The sequence below is a fragment of the Scyliorhinus torazame genome, chromosome 6 (assembly GCF_047496885.1).
Source record: "Scyliorhinus torazame isolate Kashiwa2021f chromosome 6, sScyTor2.1, whole genome shotgun sequence".
Taxonomy (NCBI): domain Eukaryota; kingdom Metazoa; phylum Chordata; class Chondrichthyes; order Carcharhiniformes; family Scyliorhinidae; genus Scyliorhinus; species Scyliorhinus torazame.
The window spans coordinates 281,078,570-281,102,411 of NC_092712.1; the positions used below are offsets into that span (position 1 = coordinate 281,078,570).

General features: G+C 45.8%; 1 protein-coding gene across 4 annotated transcripts in view; it reads left to right on the plus strand.

The window, feature by feature from the left end:
- LOC140425463 (acidic amino acid decarboxylase GADL1-like) overlaps positions 1 to 23,842 on the plus strand; it is a 148,065-nt gene that overhangs the window by 49,640 nt on the left and 74,583 nt on the right. For all 4 annotated transcript variants that reach the window (XM_072509759.1, XM_072509761.1, XM_072509762.1 and 1 more), the window contains 4 exons: positions 11,703 to 11,793; positions 15,965 to 16,071; positions 18,056 to 18,171; positions 19,900 to 19,979. In XM_072509759.1, the coding sequence (XP_072365860.1) occupies positions 11,703 to 11,793; positions 15,965 to 16,071; positions 18,056 to 18,171; positions 19,900 to 19,979 (394 nt within the window). The remainder of the gene's footprint in view (positions 1 to 11,702; positions 11,794 to 15,964; positions 16,072 to 18,055; positions 18,172 to 19,899; positions 19,980 to 23,842) is intronic.

Here is a 23,842-nt window from a genome sequence, read left to right on the forward strand (position 1 = left end):
GCCAAGCACCCCCGCCGGCGCTGCCCGGCCCGCGCATCCACCTGCAAGGGATGCGGTAAAATGGGCCATTTCGTCGTGGTATGCCAGGCCCGTGCGGTTGCCGCGGTCTCTGGCGGCGAATGCGGACCGCCACCTCAAACCTCTCCATGGTCCCCGTGCGGCCAGCGGGCGCCGCCATCGTCCTACTCCTGGGCCACATGCGGCCCCCGGGCGCCGCAATCTTGTCCCGCGGACGCCACGTTTGATGGATGGACGCCGCCATTTTGTGCACCCCCAGCCATGTGCGACCAATGGGAGCCGCCATCTTGGATGGAATCCCAGGACCCCAGCTCGGCTGACCACACACCGCCCGAAGAGAACACTCAACTTCTGAGATTAGCCTCGGTGACTCTGGATCAGTCCCGGCCTCGAACACACTCAACTGCTACAACGACAGTGCTAATCAACAGGCACGAGATGTCCTGCTTAATCGACTCTGGGAGCACGGAGAGCTTCGTACACCCCGACACGGTAAAGTGCTGTTCTCTCCTCGTCCACCCCGTTAATCAGAAATCTCCCTGGCCTCCGGTTCCCACTCAGTGGAGATAAAGGGGTTTTGTGAAGCAAACCTCACAGTCCAGGGAAGGGAGTTGAAAAATTACCGGCTCTACGTCCTTCCCCACCTCTGCACGGCCACACTCCTAGGGTTAGACTTCCAGTTTAATCTCCAAAGTCTAACTTTCAAATTCGGCAGCCCTATACCCCCCCTCACTGTCTGCGGCCTCGCGACCCTCAAGGCCGATCCACCTTCCCTGTTTGCAAACCTCACCCCGGATTGCAAACCAGTCGCCACCAGGAGCAGACGGTACAGTGCCCAGGATCGGATCTTTGTTAGGTCAAAGGTCCAAAGGCTACTGAGGGAAGGAGTCATTGAAGCTAGCAACAGTCCCTGGGGAGCTCAAGTGGTGGTGGTAAAGACCGGGGAGAAGCATAGGATGGTCATCGACTACAGTCAGACCATCAACAGGTTTACGCAGCTGGACGCGTACCCTCTCTCCCGCAAATCCGACCTGGTAAACACGATCGTGCATTACAAGGTCTTCTCCAAGGTGGATCTGAAGTCCGCCTACCACCAGCTCCCATCCGCACTAGTGACCGCAAATACACTGCCTTTGAGGCAGATGGGCGGCTCTATCACTTCTTAAGGGTTCCCTTCGGTGACACCAATGGGTCTTGGTCTTCCAGCGCGAGATGGACCGAATGGTTGTCTGGTACGGTTTACGGGCAACATTCCCGTATCTCGATAATATCACCATCTGCGGCCACGACCAGCAGGACCACGACACCAACCTCCGAAAATTCCTCCAGACCGCAAAGATCCTTAACCTTACATACAACAAGGACAAATGCGTGTTTAGCACCGACCGCCTAGCCATCCTTGGCTACGTAGTGCAAAATGGAGTTATAGGTCCCGACCCTGAGTGCATGTGCCCCCTTATGGAATTCCCCCTTCCTCACTGCTCCAAGGTCCTGAAGCGCTGCCTAGGGTTTTTCAGTTACTATGCCCAGTGGGTCCCCAACTTGGCGGATAAGGCCCGTCCCCTGATCCAATCCACAGCTTTTCCCCTGTTGATAGAGGCCCGCCAGGCCTTCATGCCGCATCAAAATGGACATTGCAAAGGCCATGATGCACGCCATCGACGAGTCCCTCCTCTTCCGGGTCGAGAGTGACGCGTCTGACATAGCTCTGGCGGCCACCCTCAACCAAGCGGGCAGACCCGTGGCCTTCTTCTCACATACCCTCCAGGCTTCCGAAATCCGCCACTCCTCAGTTGAAAAGGAGGCCCAGGCCATAGTAGAAGCTGTGTGACATTTGAGGCATTACCTGGCCGGCAGGAGATTCACTCTCCTCACTGACCAACGGTCGGTTGCTTTCATGTTCGATAATGCACAGCGGGGCAAGATAAAAAACAATAAGATCTTGAGGTGGAGGATCGAACTCTCCACCTACAACTACAAGATCTTGTATCGTCCCAGGAAGCTAAACGAGCCTCCTGATGCCCTGTCCCGTGGCACATGTGCCACCGCACAAGTGGACCGCCTCCGAGCCCTCCACGAGGACCTCTGCCACCCGGGGATCACTCGCTTTTTCCACTTTATCAAGACCCGCAACCTGCCCTACTCCATCGAGGAGGTCAGGACAGCCACCAGGGACTGCCAAATCTGTGCGGAGTGCAAACCGCACTTCTACCGGCCAGAGAAAGCACACCTGATAAAGGCTTCCCGTCCCTTTGAACGCCTCAGCATGGACTTCAAAGGCCCCCTCCCCTCCACCGACCGCACCACGTACTTCCTGAACGTGATTGACGAGTACTCCCGGTTCCCATTCGCGATCCCCTGCCCCGACATGACCGCAATCACCGTCATCAAGACCCTCCATAGCATCTTTGCACTGTTCGGGTTCCCCGCTTACATACATAGGGGGTCCTCCTTTATGAGCGACGAACTGCGTCAATTCCTGCTCAGCAAGGGCATCACCTCGAGCAGGACGACCAGTTACAACCCCCGGGGGAACGGACAGGTAGAGAGGGAGAACGGAACGGTCTGGAAGACCGTCCTACTGGCCCTACGGTCCAGGAGTCTCCCGCTGGCAGGAAGTCCTCCCAGATGCCCTCCACTCCATCCGGTCACTGCTTTGTACCACAACCAACCAGACACTTCACGAACATCTCCTTGTCTTCCCCAGGAAGTCCTCCTCTGGGACCTCGCTCCCGACCTGGCTGGCAGCTCCCGGACCCATCCTGCTCTGGAAACACGTGCGGGCGCAGAAGTCGGACCCGTTGGTCAAGAGGGTCCATCTTCTCCATGCTAACCCCCAGTACGCCTGGCGTACCCTGACGGCCGACAAGATACGGTCTCCCTATGAGACCTGGCGCCCGCCGGAGTCCCACGCACACCCCAGCCACCAGTCCCACCCTCCCTTCCACCAGTGCACCTCACAGGAGGATCGGTCCTCCTACCTGCCCCGTCTAGGCCCCCCCACCCACCGACGCACCCCGCAGACGCTCCCTTTCCAGGTCAGCCGTTTCCCCCACCAGCACCATCTAGGGGTGTCGAAGCTGCCACAGAGATTGAGGCCACGCTCCCGGAGTCACAGAAGCCCGAGCCTCCACCGGAGTCACCACCGAAGCTTCGATGATCACAGAGGACGGCCAGGGCCCCCGATCGACTGATTGCTTCATTTTAAAGTGGATAGCTAATTATGAATCATAAATTGTAAATAGTTAATAGAATTGTAAATAGTTACAAAATGCTGGACAGAGGTATTACTGTACCTCCATAACTATAATTTCTACCACGTTACCATGTTGTAATATCAGGCCACCGCCCCCGCCGGACTCTTTTTTTAACAGGGGGTGAATGTGGTAGTCTGTGTAGAGGTATTACGGTACCTGGTAATGCTGGAACACCATTGGTAGATATATGTTTCCTATTGGTCAAGCTGTATGGTAGCTCCGCCCTGCTAGACGGGGTATAAGAGCCCGTGCCGCCCCAGCAGCCTTCATTCTGTACCTGAGCTGCTGGGGGAAACATCTAGCTTATTAAATAAAGCCTTCAGTTGGACTACAACCTCGCTATAGTGGTCATTGATCATGCATCACAGCTTTCTTTTTTATTATCAACTACATTGTCACTTTTTGTACTGTCTTCAAACTTCTTAATAATACCCCCAACATACAAGTCGAAACCTGTGACAAAAATGCTCATCGACTGTTACCTTTTGCTTCCTACCTATGAGCCAATTTTTGATCTAATTTGCCACTTTGCCTTGGATCCCATGGGTTATTACTTTTGTGACTAGTCTGCCATTAGGGACCTCATAAAAAACCCTTGTTAAAATCCATATAGACTATATGTAATGCACAATATTCATCAGACCCTCCTTTTGACATCCTCAAAACATTCAGTAATGTTAGTCAGACATGACCTTCCCGTAACAAATCTATGCTGACTGTCCAATATTGTCCAATGGAACCGTCAAGCCCCAGAGAAATATTTGCAGCCATCCATGCGTTTTAGTTCTCTTGAATGGAAAGAAAATACTTTCATATGTGTTAAGCTCCAGAAATCACCATCTCAGCTCCATCCTATTTTTGGGCAATAAATAAATGCTTGTTTTACTGAGTGCTGATGACGTTTTTAAATTTTCTTACGTGAATTATTTCCCCTAGTTTCGCGAAAAGTTGATTCTTTCTAAACATCAATTCTGAACATACTAATGTGTTAATGGGCACATCTTTCCAAATCTGACTGAGCAAGTTATTTTATTCTTTATTAAGTGCACTTCCGTTTGTTGTACTTTCACGTCAATGCCAAAGGTATGGTTAACAATTGAAAGAAAATGGGACTGCCACCTTGCACATTGCATGCTTCTCAAAAAAGGTCCACTTGCACAGCCGTGAGAAAATAAAGGCCCGCACTAAGTTAGCTGATCTCAGCCGGGGTGTCAGTTGGGACTGTCAATTGGCCTCAGTGCCCTTGGGTAAGCAAGGACAAATCCGCCATAAAATCCAGTTCTTGATCAGCATCCTTGAATCCCATCATGAGGTGAGGACAGACTTGACTGTGACGACCCTGTTGTCAAATTGCTAATTGGCACTGTTGGGAATTACACTTAAAAGAAAAATGACTTAGCAAGCCACGGGGGACTACCAATCCATGCGCGAGTTTATCCCAGCATGAAAAAGCACCTTCAGCAGAAGAAGGAATAAAATCAGGGATTGGGGGTTTGGGAATGACCTGCGCTAGCAGTGTGGCCTGTTGCAGAGTAGTGAAAAGTTAACAGTTTAGCGTTTGGAGTGCTGTATTGCAATTACCATCAAGAGTCTCTGTACTCTCTGCCACTCTCCTCACAATAGCTATGAGATATGACAGCAGCATCTGCTGTACTGGGAACCAGTGGCGTGATGCTATCCACTTGCCAATGTTTACTGAAGAAAGGAAAAGATAAAAATAGACTTAATCCTGCAATCCATGCACAACAATTGAATCATTTCTTATGTGCAGTGAATAAAACATTAAAGGATATTGACCTTTCACATTGAGCTGCGGATTTAAGTAGATCAATTTTCTATTCAATTTATATTTCCTAGTTGCATTTCCTCTCTCTCCTCCCAGTTCAATTTAATTTTTAGATTAACCGCTTCGGCACCATTAACACTCGCCACTCAATGGGCCTTCGCTCCAGGCTGTAAAGCCCAAGTCTTTCAAAGCGTTGCTCAGAAGTCAGATATCTGAAACTGGAGTTAGCCTGGTAGCTCTTCCCTGCATTGCATCAACCTGGGGTACAGGCAGTAGGGACTTTCTGATACCCTACCTAAACGACCACTCATCATATATGAATCTGAACTAACTCGGGAACTAACTGACTTAGAGGGGGCAGGTGACATCACAACTGCTCACAATTTTGTCCTCACTTACATTCCAGTAGGAATCATGATCAAATTGAGGAATCTTGACCTTTTTTCCTTCCCTCGCTGCTTCTGAGGCCAGGGACATTGTGTACCATTATAGTGATCCCATTTCAGCTCAGATCAGCGTTATCAGCACAGACTTAGCGTGGGATCTTGTTGTTCTGCATAGCTCAGCATCACAAGGCATTTACTCTCAGTTATGCTATCAAGGGAATTACTTAACCCGCATAAACAAACTTTTAAAAGATGCCCTGCAACAATTTGGTTGAGGCTTCCTCAAAAACACCTTCCAAACCGGCGATCTTCATCATCGAGAAGGACAAGAGCAATAGACAGAGGGAGACACCAGCACCTGCAAGTTCCCTCTTAAATCATGCACCATCCTGACTTGGAAATAAATCACCGTTCTGTAAAAATCCTGGAGCTCCTAACTAACAGCACCATGGGGGTACCAATCATACACCCGGACTGAAGCGGTTCAAGAAGGTGGCTCACCAACAATCTTCTGAAGGGCAATTAGGCAGGGCTAATGAATTCTGGCCCCATCAGTGATGCTCACATCCCACGAGTAAATAAAAGTAAAACCTATTTCCCAACTCTTTCCTCAAGGAAGTCATTGACACCGAATGAATGGCTTTTGTCGGGATCTATTCTGTATACCTGGTTAAATGTTTGTATTCATAAAACTACGATACAACACAGCCAAATAGTCAGAACAAGATATTTTAGCATATAATCAAACAAGAATGAAAACCATCCACTCTGAATTTCAAAAGAAGCTATTCGCCAAAATTGGGTGGTTAATAACCAAATAAAGGAAAAGAGCCAATTCACTATGAATAATATTTGTAAAACCTTTAGGACGTCATCTCAAGCTCTCAGCGCCTGAAAGATTTAGCACTGGAAATAAAGGGCCCCGACTTTCACTGTAGAAATGCATAGTTTGAGTCAGGAAATCTCCCTGCTCAGTGCACCCACCTCAGGGAAAAGGTGCCCTGAATGGGGGGCAGGGCAGGGATGTTGTGAGGCAGTTGTGGGTTTGAAGGCAGGCACAGGGGCTGGTGAGTGCCGAGGTGGGCTGGTTAAAAGGTCCACCTCAGTTCTCTGGTTCATCTGCCGCTGTTTTCATTGGTCCCTTGAGCCCTCACCCCTCATACCCAAAACCAATCCCACTCCCCATGTCCTATTCATGGAAAGGCATGCCCTCAGCCAGCCCTCTGGTTCCCTCAAGCCTCCATGCTGTGTTATTTCCAACTCCTAACTTCCACCACCCCATGGTCCCTTATCGCCTACATGCCAACTTGATGTCAGCTGATATCCTCCATGAAAACTTGCCCAGTAACCACCATATAATATAGTGTTCAATTCTGGTCGCCACACTACCAGAAGGATGTGGAGGCTTTAGAGAGGGTGCAGAAGAGATTTACCAGGATGTTGCCTCGTATGGAGGGCATTAGCTATGAGGTGAGGTTGAATAAACTCGATTTCTTCTCACTGGAACGATGGAGGTTGAGGGGCGACCTGATAGAGGTCTACAAAATTATGAGGGGCATAGACAGAGTGGATAGTCAGTGTTTTTTTCCCAGGGTAGAGGGGTCAATTATAGGGGGCATAGGTTTAAGGTGCGAGGGGCAAGGTTTAGAGAAGATGTACGAGGCAAGTTTTTTACACAGAGGGTAGTGGGTGCCTGGAACTCGCTGCCAGAGGAGGTGGTGGAAGCAAAGACGATAGTGACATTTAAGGGGCATCTTGACAAATACATGAATAGGATGGGAATAGAGGGATACGGACCCAGGAAGTGTAGAAGCTTTTAGTTTAGTTGGGCAGCATGGTCAGCCCAGGCTTGGAGGGCCGAAGGGCCTGTTCCTGTGCTGTACTTTTATTTGTTCTTTGTTCTATAGGCAGACCTCAGGGGCTATATTGAGATGAAATAATGTAAAGATCTAATTATTTAGTGCAGATTTCTCTATGATAAACAAACACTCCCATTCATGAAAGCCCATTCTGAACTTTAAAAAGCCCTGAAAATATGTAACCCTTTATCAAAACCAGAGGCTCGTATTCATGATCCCACATCAAAGACAGCTACCTCTTTAATAACCTACTTGAGCTATCAGTCAAATTATGAACCTACAATCCCTCTAACTGTAGGTTCTGGAAAGCAGTCAGCCTCCAATAGTGGTGTAATAATAGGGTTCTGTCCACAAATTGCTGGAGCATATTTTGTTCAACTATTGGAAACACAGTCAGGCTGTTTTTGTTTCCAAATTATTAAATGTTGGGGATTTAAGCAGCTTCACAGCCTGAGTTTTTCAATTCTGACTGATGCAGGCAGGCTTTTTCATTATAAATGGTGGGGGTTTAAATAATTTGATAGCTTAACAACTCCACACAACATATCCACCCTTCATGAGCAGTTATGTCTCTTCCATAAGTTTGTGAATCCTGCACTGTGTTCAGACCCTTGCTACAGTGAAAATGGGACCTGTTTGAAGTCAGCACTGACTTCAGATGGTCCTGTTGTGTTCGGGTCTTCACTCATGTGTGAGTCATGCCCTGCCTCCTTTCTCCTTCTTTAAAACAAATTCATTTACGGGATGTGGGCATCGCTGGCTAGGCCAGCATTTATTGCTCATCCCTAGTTGCCCTTCAGAAGATGCTGGTGAGTTGCTTTCTTGTACCGCTGCAGTCCTTGAGGTGTAGGTACACCCACTGTGCTGTTAGGGAGGGAGTTCCAGGATGTTGCCCCAGCCACAGTGAAGGAATGGCGATATATTTCCAGGACAGGGTGGTGAGTGACTTGGAGGGGAACCTCCAGGCGGTGGGGTTCCCAGGTATCTGCTGCTCTTGTCCTTCTAGATGGTAGTGGTCATGGGTTTGGAAGGTGCTGTCTAAGGAACCTTGGTGAGTTACTGCAGCGCATCTTGTAGATGGTACTGTTCATCGGTGGTGGAGGCTTTGAATGTTTGTGGAAGGAGGAACAATCAAGCGGGCTGCTTTGTCCAGGTTGGTGTCGAGCTTCTTGAGTGTTGTTGGAGCTGCACTCATCCAGGCAAGTGGAGAGTATTCCATTACACTCCTGACTTGTGCCTTGTAGATGGTGGGCAGGCTTTGGGGGGGTCAGGAGGTGACTTAATCGCCATAAGACCCCTAGCCTTTGACCTACCCTAGTAACCACAGTATTAATATGGCTTGTCCAGTTCCGTTTCTGATTGGATGTTGATCGTGGGGGATTCAGCAATGGTAATGCCATGAATATCAAGGGGCGATGGTTAGATTCTCTCTTGTAGGAGATGGTCATTGCCTGACACTTGTGTGGCGCGAATGTAACTTGCCACTTGTCAGCCTAAGCCTGGATATTGTCCAGGACTTTCTGCATTTGGACATGGCCTATTTCATTATCTAAGGAGTCATGAATAGAGCTGAACGTTGTGCAGTCATCTGCGAACATCCCCACTTCTGACCTTATGATGGAAGGCAGATCATTGATGAAGCAGCTAAGATGGTTGATCCTAGGACACTACCCTGAGGAACTCCTGCAGTGATGTCCTGGAGCTGAAATAATTGACCTCCAACCACTACAACAATCTTCCTTTGGAACCAGCGGAGAGTTTTCCCACTGATTCCCACATGACTCCAGTTTAGCTAGGGCTCCGTGATGCCATACTCGGTCAAATGTTGCTTTGATGTCAAGGGCAGTCACTCTCACCTCACCTCTGGCATTCAGCACTTTTGTTCATGTTTGAACCAAGGCTGTATTGAGGTCAGGAGTTGAGTTCCCTGGCGGATCCTAAACTGAGCGTCCGTGAGCAGGTTATTGCCGGGTAAGTGCCGCTTGATAGCACCGTTGATGACTCCTTCCATCACTTTGCTGATGATGGAGAGTAGACTGATAGAGTGGTAATTGGCTGGGTTGGATTTATCCTGTTCCTTGTGTGCAGGACACACCTGGGCAATTTTCCACATTGCCGGGTAGATGCTAGTGTTGTAGTTGTATTGGAACGTCTTGGCTAGGGGTGTGGCAAGATAGGGAGCACAAGTCTTCAGTACTATTGCCGGGATATTGCTGGGGCCAATAGCGTTTGCAGAATCCAGTGCTTTCAGCCGTTTCCTGATACCATGTGGATTGAATCGTATTGACTGAAGACTGACATCTGTGATGCTGGAGACCTCTGGAGGAGACCGAGATGGATCATCCACTCGGCACTTCTGGCCGAAGATTGTTGCGAACGCCTCAGTCTTATCTTTAGCACATATGTGCTGGGCCCCTCCATCATTGAGGATGGGGATATTTGTGGAGCCTCCTCCTCCAGTGAGTTGCTTAACTGCCCACCACCATTCACGGCTGGATGTGGCAGGACTACAGAGCTGCGATCTGATGTGTTAGTTGTGGAATCACTTAGCTCTGTCTATTACTTGCTATTTAGCACACATTTAGCACAAGTGTTGTAGCTTCACCAGTTTGACAGCTCATTTTTTGGTATGCCTGGTGTTGCTCCTGGCATGCTCTCCTGCACTCTTCATTAAACCAGGATTAATCCCCTGAGTTGGTGGTAATGATAGAGTGGTGAATATGCCGGGTCATGAGGTTACAGAATGTGGTTGAGGACAATTCTGCTGCTGCGGATGGCCCACAGCGCCTCATGGATGCCCAGTCTTGAGTTGCGAGATATATTCGAAGTCTATTCCATCTAGCACGGGCGGTAATGCCATATGACACGATGGAGAGTATCTTCAATCTGAAGATGGAATTTTGTCTCCATAAGGACTGTGCAGTGGTCACTTCTACCGATACTGTCATGGACAGATGCATCCGCAGCAGGCAGATTGGTGAGGATGAGTGTCATGATATTCAGGTAAACATCATAGCACATACATACATACATACTGATGGACAGATCAACGGACCAATCAACACACACACAACACGACAGCCAATCACAGGCAAGAGCATACAAGAGTACAAAACAGGGAACACGACACTTCCTGGGCACTCGAGCAGGAGACGGCTCAGGGCACAGAGCTCATTACAAGCCACTCAGACATCCACCATGTGCTGAGTGCCACTACAAGATAGAATTAGGAATAGGTCCACAGAATCAAGGGTCATGATCGAACCTCAGTAAACAGTTTACCGGTGTAAATAGATATTTGAAATAAAACTGCGTTGTACCATTCGCAAACGTGTTGGTTCATCTGTAGCTAGCAGAGTACCCAACACTTGGGTCAAGTATGTTTTTCCCTCTCGTTGGTTCCCTCACCACTTACTGCAGTCCTAGTCTAGCAGCTATATACTTTAGGACCCATCCAGCTCGGCCTGTGGTGGTACTACCGGGCCAGTCTTGGCACTGGCAAAAATGGTATCTGTCTGAAATGGGGTTGGGACTTCTGGATCTGGGTTCCGTTGCAATCTTTAGAAGTCGGTGGCGTCTCCACGACTCTGCAGAAACCTGGTCCAAAATCTGTGACATAATAAAGATATGAAAAATTAAAAAATTTGCAAGAAACTGATTAAGCCCACAAGGCTATTGGGTACTATTTATGTAAGCTGTCTCAGAATGTTTTCAGGATTAAATTCATATGTTTCTAAGGTCTTATTTGATAATAGTAACTGCTCCTAGCAACAACCTGCACCCATTTTTAGTTCAGATACAATTCTGGATAAACCAAAGCTTTCAGAAAATTCACACGTATAATACAAAATAATAGTGCCTAAAGTACCTGAAAGTAATCGTTGTAATAAAATACCTTTGCCGGAATTCTCCAGTTTTGCGTTTCACATTTCCCGCCTGCAGCGCGATCCCGCCCGCGGGTTTCGCGGCGGCATGGGGTAGTTTCAATGGGACACCCCATTGACAAACATCGGGAAGGTAGAATCCCGTTGCCAGCGAACGGCGGGCCGCCGAGAACCACGTGGCTGGGGGAGCGGATAATCCCACCCACACGTCTGTAATTTTCTCTGAATGCTATAGTGTCTATGTTTTAAATTAATCTCTCTCTCGCTCAGCCACAATACTCGAGGTAATGTCATGAAAATGACTTTCCTTCTGTCTGTATGACGTTGCCACAGCTTGACAGCAATGCTACTTCAAGAGAGCTCAGCATGGGTTCTCCAATGTTTCCCGGGCACAATGTTAGAGGTATTATTTGAAGTAACCTGCTCTTCCTCAGATTATCATCAGCAGTGAACAGAGGTTAGAAACAATGAGCACAAATGCATGAGCAGCATTTTCATTTTGTTTTTCATAGGACATCCAAGATTCTATAATCAGCTATATGGTGGGATGGATCATTATTCTCTCGTTGCCCGCTTTATCACTGAAGCTCTCAATCCCAGCATGTGAGTAGTTTGTTTAATGCTTCTATTGTGTAGTTCTTTTTTAGGTAGTAAGTATTGAACGTGCTTCTCTTTTTCTTCCTCCCTGTTATACTTTTCCTCCTCTTTGGTTTCTGCTTTCCCGAAATAGCCCAGCAACAACTAGAGTATGGGAAGCTCATATCTGTTTTGCCTTCCAGGCTCCTCTTGAGCTGATAGTTAGCTTGAGCACAAGGATTGGATTGTGTTGGGCAATCTGCTAACCTCTCCTCTCCTTGGAGAGCAATCTGCTCTCTGCTCAGCAACTTCCTGAGCTGGGATTGGGGACTCGATGAACTGGGGCCATGGGTGCAATATGCAGCACAGGATGTGTGGTAAAACACTGGTGCTCTACAACGCTGTGGCAAGCCAGGTCTTCAAACATTAACCAATTACCTAGGTTCACACGGCCAAGGATGGGGCCACGTTCCAGACACTGCAATGCAACCACTGGGAGCTCTTCCCCAGGAAATTGGGAGAGGATATTCAACATCAGCCTTGCAGGAGAAAATAAATATGAATCCTCTAAAATCCAGAAATTGTTTTGTGCATCCAGATATTTTATATCAGGAAATGTCACAGCACTGGGAAGTTTTCTTTTACTTTCTGCTCATTATGCAAACTCACTGGGAGCAATATTAACCTAACTCGTTGGGTGTGAAAGTGGCCAGATTTGATAGAGCACTGATTTTATAACTTGCCCAATATTCTTATTCTGTTAACTTCAATGGGCTTGAAATTGGACAGTGTAAAACCAACATTGCACCCAATGCTGACAGTTCCTGGCAGGATAGGTTAAAATTGTCCCCCATTGGGTAGGGTGTAAAATCATCATTCTACCTGGTCCCCTGGGTTTCCCATTTGGCAACTGAGGTTAAAATTGTGCCTTGTAAGTCAGAAAGAAAGATAAAACAATGTAGGACTTAAAAACATGCCTTGAGTTCAAAGATCATAGAATTTACAGTGCAGAAGGAGGCCATTCGGCCCATCGAGTTTGCACCGGCCCATGGAAAGATCACCCTATCTAAGCCCACATCTCCACCCTATCCTAGTAACCCGATCTACCCTTTTTTTGGACACTAAGGGCAATTTAGCATGGCCAATCCACCTAACCTGCACATCTTTGGACTGTGGGAGGAAACCGGAGCACCCGGAGGAAACCCACGCAGACACGGGAGAACGTGCAGACTCCGCACTAACAGTGACCCAAGTCAGGAATCGAACCTGGGACCCTGGAGCTGTAAAGCAACTGTGGCAACTATTGTGCTACCATGCTGCCCTACAGTTAATTGAAGAGAGTGTGCAAAGTTCAAATGTATTACTCACCAGTAAGTACCAACTGTAATACTGGTCAGTAAGTACCAAGTATAATGCTGGGCCATAAAATACGGTAGCATAGTAGTTAGCACTATGGCTTCACAGTGCCAGGGTCCCAGGTTCGATTCCCAGCTTGGGTCACTGCCTGAGCGGAGTCTGCATGTTCTCCCCGTGTCTGCGTGGGTTTCCTCCGGGTGCTCCGGTTTCCTCCCACAAGTCCCGAAAGGCGTGCTATTAGGTAATTTGGACATTCTGAATTCTCCCTCTGTGTATCCAAACAGGCGCCGGAATTTGGCGACTAGGGACTTTTCATAGTAACTTCATTGCAGTGTTAATGTAAGCCTACTTGTGACAATAAAGATTATTATTATTATTTCATATGCAAGCTGTGACACTTATACTTAGCTGTGTAATTCTTGCATGGACATTTGGAATTTTGAGAGCCAATATTTATAGGTTTATGGTGTGTACTCTGTATCCTGTGTCCAAGATTAGCAAATATATTTTTGTCTTCTGACTGGAATGCTTTCCAAAATAGAGTTGACCCATATCAACAGCATTGGAGTTTCCAGTTCCACTTGAGTACTGTAGTCTACATTTACAAGCAACTAATAATAGGTCAGCCCTTTTGCAAATTGGAACTTTAAATAACTTCTTAGTGAAACCCCAAAAAGCCCGATTGGATGATGCACCAATGGGGGAGATCTCTTGTTCGTAAATCTGTGTTTACAAGAGCTGGTCAGAGGTTGGGAATTCTGTGGCATGTAATTCATTTCCTGGCTTTCCAAACAACATTTAAAAGGCAAGAGTCAGTAGTCTGATGAAATATTCTCCACTTGCCTGGATGAATGTAGCTCATCAAGAAGCTCGACACTGTTCAGGTCAAAGCAGCCCACTTGATTGGCACCCCATCCACTACCTTGAACCTTAAACGCACAGTGGCAGCAGTGTATACCGTATACAAACATATTCCAAAGCCCAGCAGCAACTCAATGAGGCCCTTTCGACAGCACCTTCCAAACCTGTGACCTCTACCACCTAGCAGGATGGGGCAGCAGATGCAAGGGAACACCACCATCTGCAAAGTCCCCTCCAAGCCACATACCATCCTGACTTGGAACTACATTGCCAATTCTTCACTAATCTGGAACTTCCTAACAGCACTGTGGGTGTACCTACACCACATGGACTGTAGCGGTTCAAGAAGGTGGCTCACCAACCATCTTCTCAAAGACGATTAGGGATGGGCAGCAAATATTGATCTTATCAAAGATACCCGCGTGGGGTATCTGTGAAAGAATAAAACATAACCAAAGACAGGACAGTTGGATGACATATGAATATCATTATTTTTCATGAGCTGACATATATCCTAGAAGGGTGAGTGAGCTGGAAATTAAGGATGCATGGATTTGGTTTGCGGTTGTAAAGTGTAGAGTTTGTGCTGTGTGGTAAAGACAGGATTCCCTACTCATCCTGACTGAATGTCTTCAGCAACGAGGGACTGGATTTTCTGTCCCTCTCGCTGGTGGGGGGTTTCCGAGCCTGTTGAAAGTGACCCCTCTGTGGTGGGTTCCCCGATGGTGGGGCAAGCTGCACAAAGCGCCTTAGACCTTGGCGGGACCAGAAGACCCCGCCAACGGCCAATGGCGAACCACCTCTGCTATCAGAACACATGCCATGTGTTGGCTGGAAAATCCTGCCCAAGGTGTCCCATCCAGGTTGTCTACCCTGATGTCTTGGTCTGTGAGTTATTGCACAACCTCCTGCGACCTGTGTTGCATAACAAGAGTTTAGGTTGAAACCCATCATGCCTAGGAGAATGGGTTCCAGTCTTCCAGCTCATCAAGTAGTCGTCACTGCAACCCACATTAAGGGCCTCATGCGGGTGTTTCCAGGCTAATGGAGATAATGGTAGATGGGGGAAGACACTGAGTGCTCCTCCATGCTTATGGGTGTTTTGGTTTTATAGTGAGGAGACCTGGGAAGTACTGGGCCCAGAACATTCCACAACAAGCAAATAATATCAAACTCACCAGGGATTCAATGCAGCACCAGAACCAAGCAAGCTTCCTCACCGAAGTTGTTGTTCGATTGAGCTGAGTCAACGAGCACTTGGTCATTGCTCAGTCTTCAGGAAAAAGTTTTTTTTCGCAGAATGTATTTAAAGCTTGCGTTCTTTTCACCTGCCCTTAGTTTAAATGAAGTAAAATCAAAAAGTGCTGGAAATACTCAGCAGGTCAGGCAGCATCTGAGTGGAGAAAAGTTTCGGGAATGTGACTTCCATCGGAACTGAGTTGGGTGATAAAACACCTTGGTTGTGGTGTTTAATCATTTGGTAGATCTCCTTCTATACACATATCTATATTTATACGTGGATGTTTAAAGTTACCCCTGTTCCACTCATGTGCCCATCTATCACAGGGATGACAGTGCGTAAAATACCAGATTTACACCTTCCCACTTCCGTGATCTTAATTTTTGAGCTTGCAGCTTGCAATCTGTGAGAGGGGCTACAGTGGTTGGAATTGAAATCAATTCATCTGGAAATGTTGCAATCTGGCAAGTAGCATTGCCTTTCTGTTAGTGATGAATCAGCATCACAGGTGGTTTATTTTTCCCTTTCTTGTTGCTGTAGAACGTGAGTAGAATTCAGTCTGGTTCCATCGGTTTATATTTGAAACAGCTGATAAAATACAGTCTCACTCTTCCTATGTTACGACAAAAGTAATTAATTAGCCGTAAAGTGCTTTGGGATGTCCTGAGGTCATGAAAGTTCCTAAGCCTTTCTCCCTTTTACTGCTCTGTTTTATCGTGTTATCCGTTTTCTCCACTGCAGCTACACGTATGAGGTTGCACCTGTCTTTGTACTCATGGAGGAAGTTGTCCTGAGGAAGATGAGGGCACTAATAGGCTGGACAGAAGGAGATGGCATCTTCAGCCCTGGTAAGCAACAAATCATTTCATTATTTCAACCCCACTGAATTAATTAACCTAAATCATTCAAAACCTTTCAAAGGCCACCACCAATGTCTTCAGCCTCTAAAATAGAAATCTGAAAAGTCACCCCTGTTCCTTTCTCCACAGATGCTGCCTGACCTGCTGAGTAGTTCCAGCGTTATCTGGGTGGGATTTCCACCCCCAGCCCCGGGGCATGTTTTGTAGTGGTGGAGGTGGGATCCATTAGCCGGTGGCCGTATTCTCCGGTCATGCCCGGTTTCCCATTGTTTACACCCTCCACCACTGGGGAACCCGCAGCAGAGTCTCACAGTTGGTGGGATTGGAAAATCCCTCCGGTGAGAACGGCCGGGAAATCCCACCTTCTGTTTCTATTACTGATTTTGAGGTTATGTTTCCTGGTCCGGACACTGAAAATGTTTCTTTCTATGCAGCCTACCAACTCTTTTCAAAATTTTTCACCTCCTAGTTTATGTAATCATTCCTCATGCCTAGGAGCCATTGTGACATTCTGGTGAATTTACACTCCAGAAATGTACATCTAGTTGCGGTCTAACCAGGGTTTTGTACAACTGTAGCAAAACTTCCTCATTTTTATATTCTAGCCGTCAAGTTATAAAGACTTTTTGGACCATTAGCCAATTTGATTTTTATTATTGTCTTTATCTGCTATATTTTAGTGACCTGTACATCCCTACAACTCTTTACGCCTTTGCTATTCCTGACTTTTTACCATTTACAAAATACACAGATCGATCCTTTTTGATCCAAGCTGGAATATTTTAGTTGAAATCGATCCCCGACAGTTTTGCCCACTTGCTTTATCTATTAATGTTGCTTTGTAATTTTATACTCCCTTCTACACAACCTACCAGCAATCTGTGTCAGTGGATAACATAGATATATGGCTCTCCATTGCATTATCTAGGTTATTGATAAATATAGTGAATACCACAGACCGTTACGGAGGACTTATGATGCAATGGGTAGCCTCTGTAAAAGAAGTTCTGGGTTCGGGTCCCACCCAGGACATGATGGCCAAGGAAGGTGTGGCCATAATGTGGCCATAATCCTGCCAACACATGCTACTGGCAGGTGGTAAGAATAGAAGAGACTCCTGGTCAGCCAGGCTTGGTGTGGAGTAGCCCCCCTGTCAAAGCTATATGCCTCTGGCAATTGGCTAGCGACCTATTCCCGGAAAAAAATACTAGGTACGGGAAGGGAAACAATAAGACTGTCATTAAATAGCAAGGAAAAATATATTCATTCTATGGCTTTACGCTGGAAAGACGATTTTACTTCTCATTAACAGCATTTTAGGGATTGAAGGTGCTTTTAAAAATATATTCAAGATAGTTGCATCAACCGCATTCACTGGGCATTTGTTAACCTTTTTAGAGCTCGTTTCTAACCAATAAATATGTCTCTAAAAAAACCTACTCCCAAAGCCAAGGTTGATATGAAGGTCAGACAAACTAAAATTGCATCAGATTTAGTTGGGGGGAAAAAAATGCAAGTGAAAATAGGAAAAAAAGGACCAGAGGATAGGAGCAAAATACTGAAACTTGGTCAAGAATTTCACTTTTAAAAATTCTGACGTATAATCATTGGTGAGCTGAAGAAAAGTAAGAGTTAGCTCAGTTGGGTACGTGGTTAGAGTTTGGTGCAGAATGATGCTAATGATATGGGTTTAATCCCCATACCAGCTGTCGTAGTCCATCGATGTCTGCCTCCTTAGCCTTGCCCGGTACTTGATGTGGAATGACACACCTCACGTTACATAACCAATTATTTCCCTCTAATAGGGAGAGATGCCTGTGGTCCTTTATAGACTCTGACTGATTACAAGCCCAGGATGACAGAAGCTCCCTGAGCTGTTTACCAGTCACTGTTGCCCTGATAGAAACAGTGCTTACTTTGCCAACATATAACTTTCCACTTAATGATTTTGCATGTTCTCGATCCTAAACAGGAGGCTCTGTTTCCAACATGTATGCTGTAAATCTAGCCCGGTACAAGTGCTGTCCGGAGTTAAAAGAGCTCGGACTTTCAGGTTCACCCGCTTTGGCGATGTTCACATCTGAGGAGGTAGGTGGTTCATACCAATAGTGACCTAAACGGTCTTGATGGCTTCTGTTGGCTTCAGTGTTCCAGGAAGATTGGAGGCACTTACTGCAGTTTATTGGACTAAGTGCACCAGAGTGGAGAATGTGTTTAAGTTATATTTGGGGTGGGGAGGTGGGGGGGGGCAGAAGGCAGATCAGTACTAGGAGCAAGAGCAGACTGTTTGGCCCTCCCAGCTTGCTGCAGCATTCAATAAAATCATGGCTGATCAATTTATCTGCTTTTTCTCCATATCATATGATACCCTTAAAAATCTTATTGACGAACTCATATGGCTGGAAACCCTCCCAGCACAAAGGGAAAGAAAAAGACAGGAATCAATATGGAAGTGGTACGGTGCCTGACAACAGCAGAGGAAATTTGTTTAATCTTCAATAGGAGGATGACAATCAACCATTCACAAATACCATGATAACCTTGCCGCTCAGTGAAAGGAGTTGGCCCATATATATAAAGGAAATAGGAGAATAATACACTTTTATTAAGAAACTTAGAAAGGACCAAGGCCCCAAAAGTATACCCTTTAGAGAATTTTACAACTCAGTTGCAGGCCATTCGGCCCGTCGTGAATATTCAAACATACAAATTAGCAGCGGGAGTAGGCCATTCAACCCCTTGAGTCTTTTTCGCCATTCATTAAGATCATGATTAATCGGATTGGAGCCTCAATTCCACTTCCTTTGTACCCCATTTTGTACCTCACTGCTGACTCTCTTCTGGCATTTTTCATATGTGCCTTTTTAAATGTTGTTTCTGCAGACGTTTATCCTCTTGCCTTTTAAAAGCTAATATATATTCTGCATCCACCATTATTTCTGGTAATGCATTCCGTCTCTCAATAGCACTTTGCATAAAAGAAAAAAACAATCTTCTAATCTCTCCCTTCATTCTTTTTGCTATATTATAAATGTATGCCCCGTTTTTGCCAACTCAGCAACCAATGGCAATAGTTGTAGTTCCCAATTTTCCTTATGAAAATGACATGATTTTGAACAGTTATACTGGACCTTCTGTTAACCTCTGTTCTATTTTTTCTCGTCACTCCTCATAACCAAAACCTCTCATCCCTTGGTATCATCTAAGTGAATCACTTCTGTACTGTTTCCATGGCCTTGGTGTCACCAAGGTTGCAAAGAGGAGGGTAGAACACAAGATAAACAGAGAAGTATTGTTTGGTGACAATTAGACTTTAACGGTGGGAGTTCAGAAAGGCAGAGGGAGATAAGGAGTTCCACAGTTCTGCGATCCTGGGAAAGAATTTGTTAAGAGAAAGACACTGTGAGAGTTTTTCCATGACCTTGTCACCGTGCTCTCCCCCTGCATCCAACCTTGCTACACAAAACAAAACCAAGCTTGCTTCTTGAGCCAGTGCGCAATGCTGTTATTGACTGCATATTTGCGATTAATAAGCCCATTTGTGTAGGATCCAAAATAAGTTGAGGATGAGGAACATTACAAATGCACAGGATCATGACAACAGCATGTTCTTCCCATTTTCAGCACTATTTAAAAAAATTGCACAAAAACTTTATTGTGTTTTTTCAATCTGTCGGACAAAACATTTTTTTCCAATAAAAAGAAAGAAAAAAATTGCCTAAGTCATTCAGTTGTAGCTTCACAAAATGAAACATGAAGCAATGTGATGTAGTCCATGCTGATCAAAGTTATTTATGCGGCCCCTTTTGTCCATAGTGCCACTACTCTGTGAAGAAAGCTGCTGCCTTCCTTGGAATCGGCACCCGCAATGTCTACATGGTGAAAGCTGACAAAAGGTAGGGAAAGTTACTGGTTCGTCAGAATGTAGAATGACTGGGCAAGTGACAGTTATTGTCACCTGGCATTCTTGGCCCACTCGTTATCAATAAGGCCAATTTGTGCTAATGAGTTTCCAAATTAAACATGGGAACACCTAACATCAGAAATGCATTCGTTCAAACATTGCATGCCAATATGCTTCATAAAAAAATTTACTCTTGTCACATTTGGAAATGAAGTGTGACTCTGTTGCTTCCGGTTTAGTCTTAAAACAGGAATTAGTGGAAGAAAGAAGACCAAAGTCCACTTCTTTTGAATTTGTTGGGATGTCAATGCTGGGTGTTCCATTCAGTTTTCTTCTTATAAGAAGTTTATCGTAGCGATTTGATACTTGGTAGTTGCAAGTTAAAACAATAATGGAATTATTGACCAACCATCACATTCAATCTCTGTTACTATCTCTATCTCTGGACAGTCTCCATTAGATCCAGACATGAGGGGAGGAAAGCCCACGCTAGTGGAGAACCTTGGGAACCATAGGTCTAAAGACTCCTGTTCCTCCCCAATACATTGCATTTACCATGGGTGAGATTCTCCGTCACCTGACGGCACAATTGGAAAACGTGATTGGGCGGAGAAATCGTGGCGGGTGCCGGTCTCACACAAAATCGCAATTCTCCAGCGCCTCGACAGCAGCATCAGTGCATTCCAGAACACACGCACAGTAAATGCCATTAACATATCATTAGTGGGCCTGACCCGGTATTCCCCAGGGCCTCTGCGATGCTCTGCCTCCACTTGGGAGAATTCCCGAGGTTCACTTGTGCTTTTAAAAAGTGTGAAACAGGCGCCTTGGACGCTGAGGGAGAGAGAGGGTGTATAGAAAGTGTCTAACATCGCCATAGTTTTCTGACAGTCATGGCGCTGGCCGGGGGTGTGTGTGTGTGTGTGTGTGTGGGGGGGGGTTGCGGTTGAGAGAGGCTTCTGTCGGGGCCGAGGGAGTAGCGGGGGTTGACCAGGAGGTGGACTCTGGGATCGGGGTGGTCGGGCACGGAGCACCATTGCTGCGGTCTGCAAGGCAGACATGCAGCTGCGTACGTGAGGCAACAGGTCAAATGCCCCACTCCCCAGGGCACCCCCCTCCCCAGGGCACCCCCCTAAATGCCCATCAGCAGGATGGGCACGCTTCAGCGCAACCAGTGCCATCTTGTTGGCTGGGACGGTGTGTGTGTGTGGGGGGTGTAATATGTCTATGTGGCTGCAGCTTGTCAGCCTCCCAAGGGTCAATCACGGACCCGGCGAATCCCACACCGTTTCTTATTGGAATCGATTATGTTCAACGCGGCGCTGGTGCTAGCCCCTCCATAGTCGTTGAACATATCCAGGTGCAGCGCCAGTTTTGCTGTTGTGGCAGTCCGTGAATCCTGCCCCGGCATCAACACTTAGTCTCAGAAAAGGAGAATCCCGCCGCATGTGTTTTCACCAAATGAAAGAGGCTTTATGTTCGCTCAGGCGTGTCCATATTTAAGTGTAAGCCATGACACATTCTAATTTCTACATCAAAGTTGCTTCTACATCAAGCACCACTCCAGAAATTTGAGTGAACAGTCCAGGTTGACATTTCCATGTAACAAAGGAAATGTTAAACAAAGGCCCCATTTGTTCTCTCAGATGAATTTAAAAGATTTCATCACACTTCATCGAAGCAGGGCAGGGGAGTTCTAGGACTATATTTATCTAATACTGCTGTACAAAAAGTTACCAAAGCACCATGGGTTGGAACACTTGAAAAAAAAATCATGTCCAAGATAAATTATTGAAGTTACTGCCTTCAATATTTTGAGCACAGTAAGAAGTCTTACAACACCAGGTTAAAGTCCAACAGGTTTGTTTCGATGTCACTAGCTTTCGGAGCACTGCTCCTTCCTCAGGTGAGGAGCAGCGCTCCGAAAGCTAGTGATTCAAAACAAACCTGTTGGACTTTAACCTGGTGTTGTAAGACTTCTTACTGTGCTCACCCCAGCCCAACGCCGGCATCTCCACATCATGGCTACCTTCAATATTTTGAGTCATTCTGAAAAATGTCACTTGCAGGACCTCACATTCTCTTGGCTGCTGACCTCACTACTTTCAAGATTGTTCTAACACTGGCTGAAATACAAATGCCTGTGATTTACAAATCTTTTTAAGCAATTCCCCCCCCCCCCAAAAAAAAATATTAAAACACAGCAGAGAAAACTGTTCACAGGATCCAAGGCAATTGGTGAAGTTGAAGATGATGAGCTTTTCTTTGTTGAGCACCCTTATTGACTTTGTTCAGTGTCCCAGCTGTCCCCTATTTATTTGTGCTCAAAGTACTTCATCAAACAATGCCCTTCACCTGCGTATCCCAACAATATCATTAACATACTATTGACAAACACTATCCGGAGTAGTGAAAACTGCTTGGTTCCTTGACTTTCCGTTGGTTGTGTAATTTGATCGTACCATTATTTTCGAATGCCTTTGGAATATCTTTCATTTTGCTTTTTGCTCTAACATAAAAATAAACATCAATATTGTACATTTAATTTTCCTCTTCAAACTATACAAAAATAAAATGGAACAGTTTGGTAGCTCTTATTCAGCTCCAATACTTTACCATTCTATTTTTGGAGCTGCTATCTATGCACATGCTAGCTGCTGATGCACATCAGATACTAATGATTTCATAGACACAAATACATTTTGGTGACCTCATTGCCTGGCGGGAGCAACGTCTCCTGTATTCCTTGTTGGGTCTTTGTTTTAGTCTCTTGGCACAGGTGTGCAAGCCTGAAAGTCGGTCACATGAGAAATGAAATGCGCTTTGCTTATTTAACCCCTATCATCTCTGACCAACCTTTTGAAGCAAATTTAGTGCACTGTCAGGCTGAGCAATAGCTTAGGCATCAGCTCACAAACAGAAGAAACTTAACACTTGTGGTTAAAATTTATTCGATAGGTTCACAAAGAACTAAAAAGTGGAACCCATCCTCTGTTTTTTCTTTAAAAAAAAAAATAAAAAAATTCTCTCCTTTCATCTTTGACCTTTGAATTCAAAATTTAAAGCAAAGTATTTGCAAATCAACCATCCATGCATCAAAAGAGCAATCATTTCTCAAAGTTTGCCACACTGGTGATTTAGTTAAAACAGTGGCGATTGACATGTATTAAAGTCAAATTAAGAACATGTTAATATGATAAATTAATCCAGCTCCTTAGGCTAACACTGCTCACAATTAAACCTCTCCCCTGTTGAATCCCCACCTTTGGAAATACAAATATACACACTTATTCCCCCTCTTTCTTGCTTTCAATCGTTTAGACAAAGAGAAGCACACTTGCTTTAAGCTTAGGGTTCTGGTATATTTTTAGAGTAAAGTGAGGAACTCTTGCTAATGTTAGCTCACACAAATACAGAAAAACATTGCCAAACAATGGGAATAAAGGTGTAAATAGGATATGTACGCCACCAAAATCTGCATTTTGTTAATTGCTTGGTATTGCTGCTCGTATTTTGTTGGATTAGCTCAACCACCATTTGGGACGTCATAAAAATGTAAATGTCGCCACAGTCCCAGAGGACCGCAGACTGCTCTCCCCTTTGAGAGAGAGCTGACTGGTGGTGATCTAACACCTCAGGCGAGCGACAACGTTGAGAAGGCGGGGCCTTCATGAATAAACTCAGCCAGTACGACTATTGGTGTTGCTCAACATCACGAACCACACATCCTGCCAATTGAGCTAAATGGCAGAGACCACGCAACTGATATACAGTAGCATGTGAAAGATACCCGAGTATTTTATTAAAGCAACCCTACATGTATTATTAATGAGTGAGGAATTACGTTGGGGAGGT